Source organism: Aedes albopictus, chromosome 1, assembly GCF_035046485.1.
Source record: "Aedes albopictus strain Foshan chromosome 1, AalbF5, whole genome shotgun sequence".
NCBI lineage: Eukaryota > Metazoa > Arthropoda > Insecta > Diptera > Culicidae > Aedes > Aedes albopictus.
Window position 1 is genome coordinate 84882204 of NC_085136.1, and position 18413 is coordinate 84900616.

General features: G+C 39.5%; 1 protein-coding gene across 1 annotated transcript in view; it reads right to left on the minus strand.

The window, feature by feature from the left end:
• The window catches only part of LOC109622458 (uncharacterized), a 120936-nt gene extending 103022 nt beyond the window's left edge, over positions 1-17914 (minus strand). Inside the window, exon 1 of the mRNA XM_062844920.1 lies at positions 16568-17914. Coding sequence (XP_062700904.1) covers positions 16568-16616 — 49 coding nt within the window. The 5' untranslated portion in view covers positions 16617-17914. The remainder of the gene's footprint in view (positions 1-16567) is intronic.
• Between the last annotated feature and the right edge of the window lie 499 nt (positions 17915-18413).

Consider the following 18413-nt stretch of genomic DNA (forward strand, 5'->3'; position numbering starts at 1 on the left):
GATGGGGGCTTAATAGTTGGGTGGCCTTTTAGTTGGGGCTCCGTTAATTGAGCTGTCAGTCAACTAAAAAGTACCTGGATGTCATAATTCAATGTCAAACTGAAAATGACAACCAATCTGTAATTCCGAGGGGCGAGCTAATGAGTTTTTGGTTTCTTAAACTTTACTGATAATCGAGAAGAATTTCTATTTCATGTTTCTGAAAAAAAAACAATATGTACAATTACTTCGAAATAAATGCAAAACATCGGCAATCTTTATTTTGTCGATCATTGAAAGCGTTTGGTGCTTGCATGTTGGTCCGGGTGGTTTCATAAACATTAGGCCTGTCCAGCTTTTCAAAAATGTTCTCTGATTCTCAAGTCCACCCCCATATTTTGATTGGCATCCTAAAAGAAGTAACTGGTCAAAATTTCAGCCAAATCCATTAAAATTAAGAGGTGCATCAAATCAATTTTGTGTTTTTCGACTATTTTTGAACTTCAAAAAATCATAACTACACTAAAACATGTCAAAACTTAATTCTTTCGGCAGAAATTGAAAGCTATTCTTGTTTGCTACAACTTCTCCGAACAACGTGTGCCAATAGAATTGAAGGAAACATGTGTAATTATCACATTTGTAATCAGAAAAACCTTAAAAAATTGATTTTTTGATAGATTTTGTTCTGGAACACCTTAATATACGTAATAAGTTGGATTTTTCAAAACGGCATCATATTCTCCAATGTTTTTTGGTTATTTGCTTCTCTGGCACCAATGCTGTAGGAGTTGAGCAAAAATTACTAAAATTCGTGAAAGCCAAATGTGGCCTAAAAACTAGCTTTTCGGGTGCAATCACGCTTTGGCGCACAAAAAGTGGCATCGCGTCAGCACTGATATGATAGCCAACACCTGTCATCGCGCTTGTTTGTTATCACCCGTGGTAGGGGGTAGCCAAGGCAAACTACTAGGAAGCAAAGCTACTACGTTCGGTACAATTTCGCGCCACAACGTGATTGCCTCCAAAAAGGTAGTTTTTAGGCCACATTTGACTTGCACGAATTTTAGTAATTTTTGCTCAACTCCTACAGCATTGGTGTCAAAGAAGCAAATAACCAAAAAACATTGGAGAATATGATGCCGTTTTGAAAAATCCAACTTAATAAGTAAATTAGGGTGTTCCAGAACGAAATCTATCAAAAAATCAACTTTTTAAGGTTTTTCTGATTACAAATGTGATAATTACACATGTTTCCTTCAATTTTATTGGCACACGTTGTTCGGAGAAGTTGTAGCAGACAAGTATAGCTTTCAATTTCTGCCGAAAGAATTAAGTTTTGACATGTTTTAGTGTAGTTATGATTTTTTGAAGTTCAAAAATAGTCGAAAAACACAAAATTGATTTGATGCACCTCTTAATTTCAATGGATTTGGCTGAAATTTTGACCAGTTACTTCTTTTAGGATGCCAATCAAAATATGGGGGTGGACTTGAGAATCAGAGACCATTTTTGAAAAGCTGGACAGGCCTAATAAACATCTATATTTTCACTTCACCGACTAAAAATGGGTGAAAATAATTATTTCTTGCATTGGCCATATATGTATCTTGCAAAACGGATCAGTTTTGCTCTAAATGTAAAACAAATTGAAAATTTTTACTTTTTACTTCCAACTTAAACATGATTGAAAAAAAAACAATGCACTCGCCCCTTGTGATGCTGTCACTTCACCCAACTAGCGAATCGAATTCGTTGGTTGGGTGGAGGTTGTGGTTCAACGAGCGGGTTCCGACTGTACACAATTCGGGTTTCGCAAGGGTAAAGGAACAAATGATTGTCTAGTGTTGCTTTCAACAGATATTCAACTGGCCTTTGCGGAAAAGGAGCAACTGGCTTCAGTTTTCTTGGATATTAAGGGCGTCTTTGATTCAGTTTCCATAGGCATATTGTCGGAAAAACTGCACAATAGTGGACTTCCAGGAATTTTAAATAATTTCTTGTATAATTTGTTGTCAGAAAAACATATGAGCTTCAATCTCTGACAACTGACAACTTCCAGAATTAGCTACATGGGCCTACCCCAAGGCTCATGTTTAAGTCCCTTTGCTTTATAATTTCTATGTGAAAGACATTGACAGCTGTTTGGAAGGCCAATGCACGCTGAGCCGACTGTGATGCTGATGATGCTGTGGTTTCTTTGAAAGGCCCACATGAAGAAATGTTGCAAAGACCATTGCAAAATTCCCTAAATAATCTGTCCGGTTGGGCAAGAGATTTAGGGATCGAGTTTGGTCCGCAAAAAACTCAATTAGTTATTTTTTTCTAGAAATCGGAATCCAACCCAATTGTAACTTAAGCTTTTGGGAACAGAAACCGACCAGTATTTAACTTCGTAATACCTTGGGGTCTGGTTTGATTCAATAGGCACTTGGGGTACCCAAACTAAGTATTTGGTGTAAAAATGTCAACAAAGGATCAATTTTCTACGCACAATTACCGGAACATGGTGGGGTGCTCACCCGGAAGACCTCATAAAACTTTACAAAACGACTATTCTCTCTGTTCTCGAGTATGGATCTTTCTGCTTCCTCTCAGCAGCAAACTGCCACCTAATAAAGTTGGAACGAATTCAATACCGTTGTTTGCGTATTGCCCTCGGCAGTATCCACTCAACGCATAATGTGAGCCTAGAGGCAGGCCCGGATTCTAGGAGGGACGATGGGGGCAAGTGCCCCGGGCCTCCCGATCAGGGGCCCCCGATCAGGGGCCCCCAAGAATCCTGAAGCACTCTATATTTTCTTCATCAAAACATAAAATGCACTTCAAGAGACGATTATATTTTATACATGCCCTAGAGTAGTTATAACTGAGTTCTTTAAGGGTATTCAGATTTTTTCATATCTGAATTTTCACTTGAAAATCCAAAGTTTCATTATTTTTGATATCTTTACAGCGGTGATTCCCAAAGTGGGCGAAATCGCCCCCCAGGGGGCAAAAATCAGGCCGAAGGGGGCGAAAATATGAAAAACCAAAATTGGGGGGCGAAAATACTAAAAATGGGGTCGATTTTTTGAATAATTGAAAATAATCAAAAGTATTGAAATACTAGTCCAGAATGTCAACTGAATCATTGAAAATCCCTAACATTTCAAATTTTGTTTTTGCTTCTAGGATTATTGAAAAATGTCTGTTTTGAGATCGACTACATTCTACAGAATTTTTTTATGTTTATGAGGACTTTTCGACAAAATTCAAAGAAAAAAAACACAAATAAGACTGCTATATGAATTTCCTAAATAATTCCTAGGAATTATGGAGATCTAATATTATACATGTTAAGAAACTATGAAGAAACTTTTATAAGAGATTATGAGAAGAACCGTTTTTTACTTGATGAGAAAGTTTTGTTTTTAATTCATGGGCGTTTTTTTTATGGAATTTTCAATCAAAACCATGATGTTTCAGACGAATTTCAGAACACGTTTTGGATGGGAGCTATCACACAATGTTTGAAAATTTCTAACTTATTACTAATAGCTATTTTGATTTTTTCCACGAATTCAGCGTTGATTTCCCTCAAAACCGAGTAATGACTGTTGCATATTTACTTATTTGACAATAGAAGTTTCTCCAATTTATACTGACTTTTCATTATTTGCCTTTACTTTGAAAAGCTGACTACATTTGAAAATACACAGATATATTCCTGATTTGTTCTTTCTGTATAAAAATATTTTTTAAATTGTATTTCAATATCCCACCAGTAGTAGAACCCTTTTCAAAAACACTAGTAAAATATCTGGTGTAAGATAACGAATTTTCGTAAATGTTTACAGTGCGTTCTGTTTGCTCGTTTTTGTTCAAGAATATGTATAGCACAAACATGATTTCAAAATGCGTTGTTATACATGCAATAATGCGTTTTTTAATAAGAGAGATACTAATTTAGATACATTTAATATCAGTTTCACCACAGTGAGGCGAATAGTGGGTTTTTGAGGGCTTCAGCTCAACAAAGTTTCAGCCTTTTTTCATAAAAAAAATCTCATTTAGGGGGGCGAAAAAGTTTTTCTCAAGCTCCAAGGGGGCGATACCTCCTAAAAGTTTGGGAAACACTGCTTTACAGTTTCATATTTGTTTGGTGCCAAAATATGTTGCTCTTTCGATTAAGTTAAAAAAAAACATTATTTAAATTTCTAAGCCATTCAACTGTAGAATTGAAGTATATTTCCCAGAACGACTATTTTGAGGGATCGGTTTTAATGCTTGGTTGCAGCAAATTCTTATCTTGATAGGTATAACAATATTTAATAATCAGGTAAAATGAAGTGTTTTTTTTTTAAATTTCGTTATACGCGAGTTTCTATAAAACCCCATGAAGTTCTTGATGAATTCAATGGAAAAAAACTGTTTTAGGACTTACCATTACAACAAAAAAGCGTCTCTATCAAATAACTGCTTAATACCTATCTGCATCAGTTCGTCGAGCACCGATGTTATCATTGGAAAGCGTAGATAACTATTCCTGGAGATGTTCGAGAAATTTGGGGCAGATTTGGAAACCTAGTTTTTAAAAACATCTCAGAACAATGTTTTTACAGTGTTATTGCTACAGTTGCCCCCTAGAATCCTGACTTTGTTCACTCGTAGAATTTTGCAATTCGAACTGAACGCTAATTTGTACAATTTTCATAAATCTTTTAAATTCGAATGAAAGTTAAAAATACATGTACGATGTGAATAAGATTACATGTACGCTTTAAACCTGTATGCGAAATCTTGACATTTTAGCATATATACTAGAATGCATGTTCGTAACATTTTTATCATTTATTTAAATAAGGTCGATTCAAATATTTAATTTGTTTTATGTCACCCCCACCCCCTTCAAAAATCCCGAAATATTGAAGGGGCGAAAAAAAAAATGGCGTCACATAACTCCATTTTTAATAGATTTTTTTTTAACAAGCAACTATTTTTCAATAGTTGAAAAATATTTTTTCAATAGTTGGTAAAATTTGTAATTTTTCAATAGTTTTTTTTTCTCGTTTGCTCCTTATTTATTTTTGTCCACGCTTCGTACACGATGAGAGGTCTCGGACATAAAAGAAAAATAATATTTGCATCGGCCTAATCGGTCGATAATTTGGAGAATTTCAGTTGAAGGTTTTTAATATTTTATCATAAATGAATGAAAAATTCATCATTGGAATGAACAAAACAGTTGAGTGACATAGGTTCTTTCTAAACCGCAAAAATCAGCACAAAAAAAACGAATAGTAAACAACATTGAATAGAAAGCGTTAATGTACGGTTTACATATTAAAAATCTTGTTTTTGGGGGCCCACTTTATACGGTTTGCCCCGGGCCCCCCGAAGCCTAAATCCGGCACTGCCTAGAGGTCCTGGCAGGGGTGAAACCTCTCCAGAACCGCTTCTGGGAGCTCTCGCTAAGGTTACTTATCAAGTGTGGAGTGAGCAACACACTTGTCATTGAAAACATCGAAGAAATGCTCAGTCTGAACACTCAGTCAAAATTCATGAGAATCTATCTGTTCTACATGTCATCTGACATAAGCCTACCAAGTTATAATCCTCCCCGTGTACACTTCACTAATGACAGTACCTCTGTTAAATACGATCTTGTCCATGAAACAAGCTATTCATGGAATACCAGATCAACTTCGATGTATATCTATTCCTCGCATTTTTAACAAAAAGTACCAAAAAGTCAATTCCTGTAAGAGATTCTTCACTGATGGGTCTCGCATAAATGGATCCACTGGTTTCGGTGTCTTTAATGAAAATTTCAACGCCTTCCGCAAACTTCAGGAACCTTGCTCGGTTGATGTTGCTGAGCTGGCAGCAATCAACTTCGCTTTGGGGATGATTTCCAACATGCCCGTAGACCACTTCTTCATCTTCTCGGATAGCCTGAGTTCGATTGAGGCACTCCGGTCGATGAAACTTGTTAAACACCCATCTTACTTTCTTACAAAAATCAGGGAGCAGATTGTTGCAGTGGTCGAAAGATCATACAAGATTACCTTTGTATGGGTCCCCTCACATTGCTCAATCGATGGCAATGAGAAGGCGGACTCTCTCGCAAACGTGGGCGCACAGGAAGGTGAGATCTATGATAGAAGAATTTCACACGATGAATTTTTCCATTTTGTTCGCCAGAGTTCTCTTCAAAGTTGGCAAAATGATTGGCGAGATGGCCATCTGGGACGGTGGTTACATTCTATTATTCCTAATGTTTCCTTGCGAGTGTGGTGGTATGATTTGGATGTAAATCGCAATTTCATTCGCATTATGTCTAGGCTTATGTCCAACCATTACTCGCTAGATGCGCATTTACACAGGATTAACCTCGCGTTGAGCAATGTTTGTACTAAGTGCGGTTCCGGTTATGATGACATCGACCACATAGTTTGGCAGTGCCCGGATAATGACGCCTCCAGAGCACTACTTTTGGATACCCTTGAGGCCCTTGAGACCCTTTGTTCTTGTGAGAGATGTGTTGGGGACCCGCAAAGTCACATACATGAAACCTTTGGCCCAATCATTACCCTGTCCATCCTTCAAAATGTGACCTTCTAACCTCGAGCTGCTACGAGTACCGTGGCTTCCACCCATTACTAACAGATATCAATAAAAAGTTATTACTCTGTATAATGTATACTATTAAGTACAAAAAAGATCTTCGGCTCCGTAAAGCGTTATACGCGATTGAGCCCCAAATAAATGAACTGGATATAAAAAACAATACTTATATCTATATATATAAAAATGAATTTCTGTCTGCCTGTCTGACCCTTATGGATTCGAATGGCTCCTATGTAGATTAGTTTGAGGGGCATTTCTGTACTGCCGACAATAGGGCGTAGAACGGCAGTGTAGGGCGCTATTTGTCAAAAAACACAGTAGTACGACGTTTGCCGGGACAGCTAGTTGTATGTAAACGCACGATGTAATTCACAAGTTTTCATAAAACTTCATTGAAGCTTTTGAAGCTTCTGTCCTAGACCTAGAAAAGTGTTCAATTTTATTTCGTAAAACTACACTACTGTACACATCTAAATTCGCAGAATTTCGTAGGTGGCACACCTCTGGAACGCCATAGAGACCTCAGGATACTTCTTGTAACCCCCTAGAACGCCCCTGAACCCTCTTAACCTTTCTTTGGCATTGGGGTCATTTTTGACCCAAACCGTGCACTACGTCAGCGAGCTGCTGCCAAAGTAATGCAAAAGAAAGGTTAAACGGCCTGTAACACCTTCGGAAAGCTTCACTGGATCACTTATAATACTATCGTGAAATCCCTTGAAATTCCCTGGAGCACCCCTGAAACATCCCTAATTTTGTTTACGAACGTATCCACTTTCAAACGTATTTGATTGATTCGAACAGGTAACCCACTTGAATTTGCTAGCGTTAACAGGAACGCCAACGATTTACGTTTGAAAGTGGATTCTATCGCGAACTGCAAACATTATCGTGCCCCATGGCGTATAATTATACGAAAGGTTCACTCTCAACGACCGTGCGAATCGGACGTTTTTTTTCGGTTTCTCCTCGTTTCGAGTACATTGAGTGTAGCTATTGTGTCATTCCAGCTATCTACAAGGGATAGACAAAATGATCGGGACAGGCAAAAATTTTCCCTTCTCAAAAAAATTTCAAATAGCTGTAACTTTTCTATAAGTGCATCAAATATTTTCAAATTTTCACTGTAAGTTGATTAACTATATGTGTATCAGTGAAGAAAATTCGGAAAAGGTCGAACGATTCTGCACGAAGTTAAAAATATTCTAAAAAACAGGTAAAATTATCCGATAGTCAACTTTGAGCTGTTATATCTCCGGATATAATGAACCGAATGCAATGAAATTTTGACCATTTATGACTTATATAATGAGCTTCGAAAAACTTTTGACATAACTAAAAATTCTTAACACGGAAGAAAATTATAACGATTAGATTATTTTTCAAATAAAACACCAAATTTTCTTAAATTTCAACATCTTTCTGAAATTCAAGATGCTAATTATAGTTTATTTAAATTCCCTCTGATTCTCTTGAATACAGATATGTTTTGAAAGAAAGAAACAACATAGGCGGCAATTCATTGAAAAAGTAATGGGATGCATATTAAGAATTGACCAATTTACTAAAAAATCATAAAATTAATGAAATCGTTATAACTTTTTCTCTCGGTAATAACTTCAAGTTGTGTCAAACGTTTTTCAGAGCTCATTATATGAGTCATAAATGGACAAAATTTCATTGCATTCGGTTCATTAAATCCGGAGATATAACAGCTCAAAGTTGGCTATCGAATAATTCTACCTTTTTCTAAAATGCTTATAACTTCGTGCATAATAGCCCGATCTTTTCCAAATTTTGTTCAATAATACACAACTAAACGATCAACTTACAGTGAAAATTTTAGAATATTTGATGCACTTATCAAAAAGTTACAGCAAATTGGGCATTTTTTGAAAAGTGGAAATTTTGCCTGTCCCGATTATTTTGTTCTTCTTCTTTATGGCTCTACGTCCCCACTGGGACTTGGCTGGCCTCGCTTCAACTTAGTGTTCTTTGAGCACTTCCACAGTTATTGATTGAAGGGCTTTCTTTGCCTGCCATTGCATGAAGTTGTATATTGTGAGGCAAGTTCAATGATACACTATGCCCAGGGAATCGAGAAAAGTTTCCCGACCGGAACGGGAATCGAACCCGCCGTCTCCGGATCGGCTATCCGTAGCCTTAACCACTAGGCTAACTGGAGACCCCGATTATTTTGTCTATCCCCTGTATTCAAAGAGTGGTCCGTTTCAAGTACAGGTCAGACTCGATTATCCAGAGTCGGGTTCTGGCGCTTCCCGAAATAATATCTCGCAAACGGTATGCTGTAAGAAGCTGAAATTTTGACTGATCACAAATCAAAGTAGGCTTGACAACATGTCAAAGTTTCAGCCTTATAGAGCATTCCGTTTCCCAGGTATATGTTTGAAAAGCAACCGAACGTAACTCCGAATAATCGAGTCCGACCTGTACATTGTTGAAGAACAAAGATTGGATACTCGTCAATTGTTTAGTAGTTGACCTTGAAATTTTTTTTGTGAACTTCAGCTGTAGAACCTTAAGCCTTTGCAGCTAAGTGAATTCAGGTGAAAGGCTAGTGGGGTATACCCAGGTATCCTTCACGTCCAGCGCGATGGCAGGGTCATCTCCTGGGACGAGAAATGAATACTTATCCACTGATTCAAACACGCGCACGAACTGGGCAAGCTCGTCCGGCGTAGTATCCTAGACGGTTGATGGAAGCTTTGCAGGAAGACGTGTACCAGAATGGATGGATCCACTCAACGGTGAATTATCCATCTTGATCATGATGCCAGCTCAAGAAAAAGGTACGTTGCCAGACAATCCGTGGCTGATAAAGAAATCCATTGAATGTGCATTCGGTTGCATCAAGGACGCCCGCCCCGAGTCAAATGGATCAAAGTACATCCTGAAGGTGAGACAAGCCAAGCAAGTACACAAACTGCTGAACCTCCGTGAGCTCTCCGATGGAATCAAAGTTAAATTAGACTACCACCAAACCCTGAACATCAGAAAATGCACAGTAACAACCAAACACGGTTTAAAGATGTCCGACCAAGAATTGTTAGATGAACTTTGGCTACAGCGTGTGGTAGAAGTAAAACATTTCCTCACACGGGATCCGGGAAACAAAGACAAATTACTCCCAACGACAACGACCTGCCTAATTTCGGTTCAAGGAACAACATTGCCCGAATGCTTCTATTTGAGTTATGCTAAAGTTACACCCAAACCGTATTATCCAAGCCCTCTTCAATGTGGTAATTGTCACCGAGACTTGAATCACCAAAATCATGTGAGTTGACGAAAATGCTAGAATTGAAGGACCAAGAAATTGTTAATCTCCGGCGATTACTCGAGAAGCTGATCAACGAAGTAGCAGAACTGAAAAAAGAAAAATCTTTACACTCAAAACCGCACCCACAAATCGGCAACTCCCAGGATCTATCATCCGAAACCGAGGAAGCTACAACGCTGAATCACACTTAAAAAGAAGCAAAACAGGACCACAAAACAACGAAACGGCGTCAATCGAACTCAAACCCTACATCCCCTAACGGCAACCGAACGGCACCTAAAACAAAGAAATTACTGGAAACTGGTAAGGATCTGACTAACACTGATACAGTAACGTTATCTAACGGTAAAACCCTGGAATTCTCTCGGACGGACATATCACCACCTCGTGATATGGATCTTGATCATGCTTGAACTAACTCCGCCATAATTCTATCTGCCCGTACCTTCTTTAAAACCACATCTTCAACGTATCAACTAACATCTTAGTCAACAGTTCTTCGAATCAGAAAACTAGTCAACACAACTTAACAGATAGACTAACTCCACCACTACATTCCTCGATTCTGGCTCTTCAATGGAACGTTAGAGGTTATCGTGCAAGAAAGGCTGTTGAGAACAGAGTTGGGCACCGACCTTTCAGCAGGGCAAATGAAACACACAGTTGTTTTTGCCGCATGCTACAAAGCTGTAAAACATTTTATTATGCTTTATAAATACATATAAGACATCACAATACTTGCAATTCGGTGTTTCTCCACACAGGAATTGTTTAATCCCGATGCGCCCCGCTCTGCCTCTTTTTTTTTGTCTGTATTAACGAGATTTTTAACCCTAGGCTAGTTCATCTCGGGACCCACGCTTTACTTCCCTTCCGAAGGAAGAACCCACATTTTGTGAGTATGTCGGGAGTGGGATTCGAACCCAGGTCCTCGGCGTGATAGTCTTGTGTTCTAACCACCACACCAGGTCCGCTCCTAGAGGCGCTCTGCCTCTTGATTTCATATATTCTGCTTTGTGATGTGATTGACAAAGCGAAATAGAGAAACACAAAGAAAAACAATAAATGTACACATGCAGCTCCGACACTGTGCAGGGGTTCCCAAGTCGTATTCTCACGCAACAAAGGCTGAGCTTTCTTACGTAGTTAGCAAACACCAACCTTATGTTGTGTGTTTACAGGAGACAATATGCACCGCCAACTGCCCAAGCTTCTCATCAGACTACACTCTTTTGTGCCTACCACCCACTCAGCTTACTGGGTGGGGTGGCGTATAGCCGTGCTAAAAGATCTACCGTTTGTTAAAATTCCGGTACAAACGACTTTGCAAGCTATCGCTGTAACCCTTGAAGTCCCGACAAAAAGAACTTTTGTACATATATTCCTCCTTCATACCTGAGTGTACAATTAGCAACTAGTTAAAATACACATAAATAAAAACAAAACAAAAAAAAATCCTTCATACCAAAATGATGGATTGAAGGATGAAATGTTTACATTAGTACGTCAGCTTCCAAAGCCATTCATGATCTTGGGAGACTTAAATGCTCACTCTGAAATTCGGGGTTGTCTTAACACTGATTTAAGAGGGCGTATAATCGTGTCAATGATGGGCGGGTTCGATCTAGATGTATTGAATGATGGATCTCAAACCTACCTTAGTTCATTATCCGATTATCCTCAAAACCTGCAACATGATAAAGGATCAATATTCATCTGCAAGATGGAAATATAAAAATGCAGATTGGATGGAATATCATTCTAGAAAAGCATCAGTTCTGGATCATGAAATCAACTATTCAGCGGAAAAAAAATCCGAATTGATATTTAACGTGGCACATGTATTCCACGAACATCTGGTAAAATTGGAGGGAAAAGGGTGCCTTGGTGGAACAAGGACGTTGCCGTTGCAGTTAAAAAGGAAGAACAGCTTTGCGCCGTTTACATAAGATCGAAAAGGATGACCCCCGCCTTCCTTCCGCTTTGCAAGAATTCAGAATTGAACGAAACAATACGCGCATAGTTATTCAGAAGGCAAAAGATGATAGTTGGCAAAACTTTGTAGAAGGTCTTAAATCTGATTCGTCAGCATCGGATATCTGGCGCAAGGTTGGTGCCTTGCAAGGCCGGTATAAGATACCAAAATTCCACATTAAATCGAATGGTATAGTTACTGATGATCCAAACAAAATAATTGAGGTATTGGCTGGCCAGACCATTACTCAACAGTTTCAAACATCACTGCATCTCAATCGAATCTCCCAATAACTGAACCGTCTTGAAGTAGCTCACATGATGAAGAATTGTCAGATAATGATACTGATGTGGATACTGATGACAATGTTGATTTTACGCTTGACGATCTTAATTGGGCTTTGGTCAAATGGTCGAGTAAGGGAACTGGATCCGATGGAATAGGATATCCTCTTCTGAAAAAAATTACCACTTGAAGGCAAATGCGCCCTTTTAACAACTTTCAACATTGTGTGGAAGTCAGGTATAATTCCTGAGAACGAGGCAATTGTTGTGTCTATACCTAAAGCAAATCGAAAAGAAGGAAATCCAGTAGAATATCGACCGATTTCTTTGATAAGCTGTATGGCAAAAGTTCTTGAGAGGCTTGTATATAGAAGGCTAATGTATTGTCTTGAGGAAAGATAGTGTATACACCCCAAGCAATTTGCATTCCGTGGAGGTCTAGGGACTGATGTATATTTAGCAGAACTGGAAGGGTTGCTTGGTGATCCACTGAAAGAAGGAAATCATTGTGAGCTTATGTCAATCGATATCTCTAAAGCGTATGACACGGTTGATAGAAAAGTGGTTATCGATAGGGTAAGTGTGCCGATCGTTGTGGTAATAAGGTAAATTAATTCAAAAAATATGATCGTACACACTCAGATTCAATTCCGCTGTTCGGTAATTATTTTACCGGAAAAATTTGGTAAAGTGAAAAAATAACCGTTTTCCGGTAATTATCGTTCGTTTTACAAGAGTTCGGTAACTTTTTTACCGATAGAATTGTGATTTAGTCAGCATCTGTCAAATACATTACAGTACGAACTGTGAAATGGAGATATTACCGTATCCTGTAAATTAAGTACCGAAAAAGTTTGTACATCCTACGATTTATGGCCGAAATTCGGTAAACTGTTTGCTTTTGTCAAAGCTGTCACATTGTTGTTGTGATTCCCACTCCAGTTACTTGGCTGGAGAAGTTGAGTTGTTATTTGCTTAAGTAAAGTGAAGTGATCCAATAAAGTGAAGCGATTGGTTGTAACAGAATCTATCACCGTCTCTGCAGCAATAGCGTGAGTACTTATACAATAATTTTATTAATTGCGCTTACAAGTGATCAACATGACGTTCCAGGTCCTCCTGCTCTCCATTGGCATGAAAACTTGGCTAGGTGAAGGAACCCGCAAGCAATCCATCAATTCTTTCAGATATTTCTCGGAAAGATTGTAAATTTACTGTGTTGCACAAAATTCTGTCCAATAAATTAAGAAAACCTAAACTGCGTCTGCTTTTTCAATGAAATAATGTACCGAAATACTGTAAACCTGCAAAAGAAAACAAAAACTACCGAAGTTCTACGGTAATCCACGATTCAACGTTACCGGAGAAATTCGGTAATTTTTGACAGCTCGTCGAAAATCTAAATTACCGGACGTTCAGTAATCGTTTCGATTACCGAACGGATTACCGAACGTTCAGCTGTTGAGATTTCGGTAAAAAATTACAGTATACTGTAAAATAATCTAAGTGTGTACCATCTAATGAACGGTTTCAAAACGTTAGTCGGTAGTTTTCTATCCATATTTGCTGGGAAAAATATGAAAACTATCGTTTCTCTCTGTTTTCGATCAAAAATCGCATACCACAATAATAGGCACACTGTTCCTATTATGGAGGTAAAATTTAATTTCGGTTCCTATTGTTGCGGTATCCCATTGAAATCATCTGGGATACCGCAACAATAGGAACACAGCAGCAGAAATATTAAGGAAAATATTTTTTTAAACGAGGTTTTTGGGCAAAACTTAAGCACACAAAAAGTGCAATCTTATAAATTAAGCATAATACATCTATTAAAAATGTCTTTTGGTAACATTTCAATTGAAAAAGTGCTCAAATGCCACTACCGCAACATTAGGTACTACCACAACGAAGGGAACAATTACCCTAGATTAAAAAAGTTGAAGCTGGGAGGACGAATGTTCAGATATTTGGTAGATTTTTTGAATGGTCGAACGTTTAAGGTTAAAGTCGGTCACGCAGAATCAAATACTCGCAACACATCGCGGGGAATTCCTCAAGGCTCTATTATTTCCGTTTCACTGTTCCTGATAAGCAATTTTCACGTGTATGCGGATGATATTCTGTTGATTGCTTATGGAACATACAGAAAATGTTTATGTGCAAGAATGCAAAAGGCAGCAGATTGTGTCCTGAAATGGCTGTGCCTAAATGCCAACTTTTACATGCGTGCCACAGTCGTAGTCATCGTGGAGCAGTTCAAAATATAAAACTTCAAAATACTGTTGTTCCAGTTGCTAAACATATGAAAGTCCTTGGACTTACCATAGATAGTAAATTGAACTTTCAAAACCATGCAAAATCTAGAAGAGAATCAACATTAGGAATCATCAATCTTCTTGTGCATGCCCTGGTGGTACCCAGTCTGCTATACGGAAGCAGGTCAACTGCCGTTTGGTTCACTTGCTAATTTGAGGGAAACCAAATCGCTATGCGTTTGCTAGAAATGGAGAAAACTTCTTCCGATTTGCCCATTATACGCCGAACCAGTATTTGGAGGATGGGACCACCACATTGGAATCAAAAAACTTTGAATGTAGATTGGTCACTTCAATGCAATGTTAGTGCTGGAGATAGTTCAAGAAAAGCAATTCTGTTTTATAAAAAACTAATCAGCGAAAAATATACTGATTATTCCAAGTTTTTTACTGATGGATCAAAGGGCAGAGGACGTACAGGATATGGTGTTTATTCGGAAAACTTGGAACTGTGTGGTAGAGTAAATGACGAATGTTTGGTATATTCTGCTTGTCTAATGGCTGTTTGCACAGCAATTCGAAACATTGAAAGTAAGGAAAAGGCAGTCATATTCTCGGATAGTGTTAGCACTCTTAAAGCTCTTGAGCCAGGATCATCCAGAAACCCATGGATACAAGCCTGCGAATATGCTTGCCAAGGAAAAAATATTGGTTTTCTTTGGATTTCAGGGCATGCTGGAATCTATGGATACGAAGCCGCAGATTCATTGGCCAACAAGGGTAGATCCTCTGATTTAATGTACAACAAATTAATGAGACATGATGCAAATACATTTGTCGAAAAGAAAACATGGGAAGCTTGGCAGTTGGAGTGGACGTCGTCGAATCCAGGCACGCAATTGAACAAAATTAAAAATTATGTAAAAAAAATGAACGGGCAGAGTAAATCAATACGAACAGAGGATTATGACTGGAATTAGGATAGGACATAGTCGTCTAACACATAGCTATTTGTTATCACCATATCAGGAAGCTCCCCGATGTATAAAATATTCTGATATACTAACTATAGAGCACAAATTATTGGAATGTCATACTCTGAAAAAAACTCCGAAAAAAGTATCAAATATCAGGCAATCTCAAAAGTTTCTTGTAAAATAATTGTAAACAAGAAGAAAATATTATAAACTTTGTGAAACAACTAGATGTAGCAAAACTTTTGTAAATAGTATTTAATAAAGACAGACGCGAATGACCGATAGTGGTCTAGCGTCTATAATACAAAAAAAATACGAAAGGTAAGAACTGATCATGTTTTCGAGATCACCAGGTGGACAATGTTGGACATATTGACCCAAACACCATAGGGAGGATGATAACGGTCTAGGACTGTACCACCTATGAATTTTGGCGACTCGCTGGCTGTTGTTCGGAAAAGTTTGGCCTGATTTGTAACACATAAAATTAGGAATTACGTTACACAAAATAAATCATTCATCAAAAATAATGTTCAAAATCACTTTTTATCACCTGTTTTGAAAAAAAAATCGACTTTTCTGTGTCACACAGTAGTGAAGATGCCAGAAATCAATAGATTGTAAGACGGAAATATACCCTTCCTAAGACCAATAATATGTTGCTTGATACGTAAAAAACTCCGAAGCACTTAGGCGCTGTCCATAAACTACGTAGGTTCGTTTTTGGTCGTCTCTGAAATTGCCCTCCCTCCCCTCACCGTAGATTTTTGTCCTTATTCACATTTTGATATTTGTATGGACCGTAGACTTTGGCCAGACCTTTCCACCGTCCTTCTTCAAGTCTGCGTTGCTTATGGCCCCTTGAGTAATCCACGGTTAACACTCTCGAATTATTACTAAATGATGCATGGAACCAAATTTAAACTGAAAGTTTAATATTTGTTATTTTGTAGAATTTCTAATTGATCCCTGACGAGCTGTATACGACATTTGTTACGAGTTATCTATTGCATTTATGTACAAATTGCGCTGCGCAAAAAATCCATGGTCAATTCGTTGTAACTTGTTTCATCAATTGCTGGCTATCTTTGTCCGGTATACGTGTTTACAGATCACCCTGAAAGTTATCGCAAAAAGGTAACTTCTCCCCGGAGAAAAACACAATTCCGTGCCATACTTACATTGCAGGGTGAAGATGAACGACAGTATCGCCTTCCACTGATGATGCATGGTTTCACACGCCTCGCTTCGGATGTGCTTCCGAACAGCACCAACAGCAATCTCAGGAAAAAGTTTTAATGTGCTGCTTCAATTATCCTTGGATCGATTTTCTTTCCTTCCGCGAATTCCTTGTTTCTGGCGGGTGGGGATGCTGCTACCACCTACTTACACACTCCCCCACTTCATACATAAACACCTCAAACTCCCACGACCCACACCGGGTGCTGTATCAACAAACACGGCTCCGTCCTATTTCGGTAGGAGAAGAACACGGGTGGCCTTCAACAATTCAGCGTTATCGCCTCTTCATCTGACAATTGCCACCACAACTCTGCCGGAGACAACACGTCACCCACTCACTCATTCATTGGACACAAACAACAGCGACCGACGACGACGCTTTTTTCCCCGCACAAATCCCCTTTTAAGCTGGATATAATGCAGCAATGGGTGGAACACTACTAGCTTAACTCTGCGGCGGCGGTGGCAATAGAGCGCTCATTTCCTTTTAATTGCTGGCAAATGTGGGACGTTGAGCAACGGATTTCTTCTTCAGCACACGACCCGACCCGAACAGCAATTATGATATTTTCACTCAATTAGTTTCGAATGGCTTTGTGGCTTGGCACAGCGTATTGTACCACGCGCAATCTACCGAAGTGGGTTGAACTGGTTTGTGGAGTAGGAAAAATGCATTCACTCTTTATGGCATTCGAGGAGAGTCCTCCGGAACAGCTTAATCCTTTTATTATGATTATTTGAGTGGGTTCCACGTCAGGCTCTTCTTTCTTCCTACCCAAGGACACAGCCACCGCATGGGGACGCTGTAGGACGGCTGGCTTTCCAACATACACGTAGACTACAGTTTCCGCGTTATCATCTTCCACTCAAGGAGCTATCCACCAACACTTGACCTCACCGCATGGCCTCAGTGCCCACTCAGCAAAATGTCGCGCCCTCCCTCCAAGTGCCAATTATTCCAAGTAGGGTGTGGTAAGTCACCAATATCCCAACCCCGGCACTGAATCTACGCCGGAGCTATCCCACCAGCGCAAACAGCAATCGATATCCACCCAGAATTTTTCCCCCAACGATAGTCGCGGATGGCACCCGACAGAACCGCACTGTGCCTTAATCCGAAAATCAGCACAATCCCCAGAAATCTCGGTTTCTCTAGTTGTGACCGCGCGACGCTCGCGATACACTCTTCCCCCTTGGCTAGCGGTAGATTTTCGGCCTGACCTCGTCCGAGTCGCAGTATTAACTGCCGAGCCGAGTGACGGCACGGATGCCCTGAACTGGCGGATCTGCTGGCCCCAGAATCCGATGTCGTTGTCGTCGGGATTCCGGGATGTCTCTCGCTGTTCTCATCTCACGAGTGAGAGAGGGAGCAGCATCCTTTCGACGATGACTATGGTGATGATGATGATTCCACGTTCACTTTTTTATCGGGTATCCACCCGATGATGATGATTCGCTCTCAAAAGAGCACAGAACTGGTCCAGCTCCGGGGGAGCCTGCGCTAGGACTGCATTCTTCTCGTGAGAACAGGGAGATGTTGGTCCACCGCCGGAGAATGTGGACCACTTTTGGGTGGTGATAAGCTCTCGCTGTTTTGCTCCCGATAAAGGATACACAAGGAGACGTCGTCGTCGGCAGCTGTGGGGGTGGTTGGGTTGGGATGCTCTATGGATGGTGATGGGTATAGAAATAAGCAATTTTACTAGGTGTATCCGGTGCTTTTGTGTAAACATTGCGTCCGGTGTGTGAGAAAACTGTTACACGCGCGTCGCGCACACATTCTGT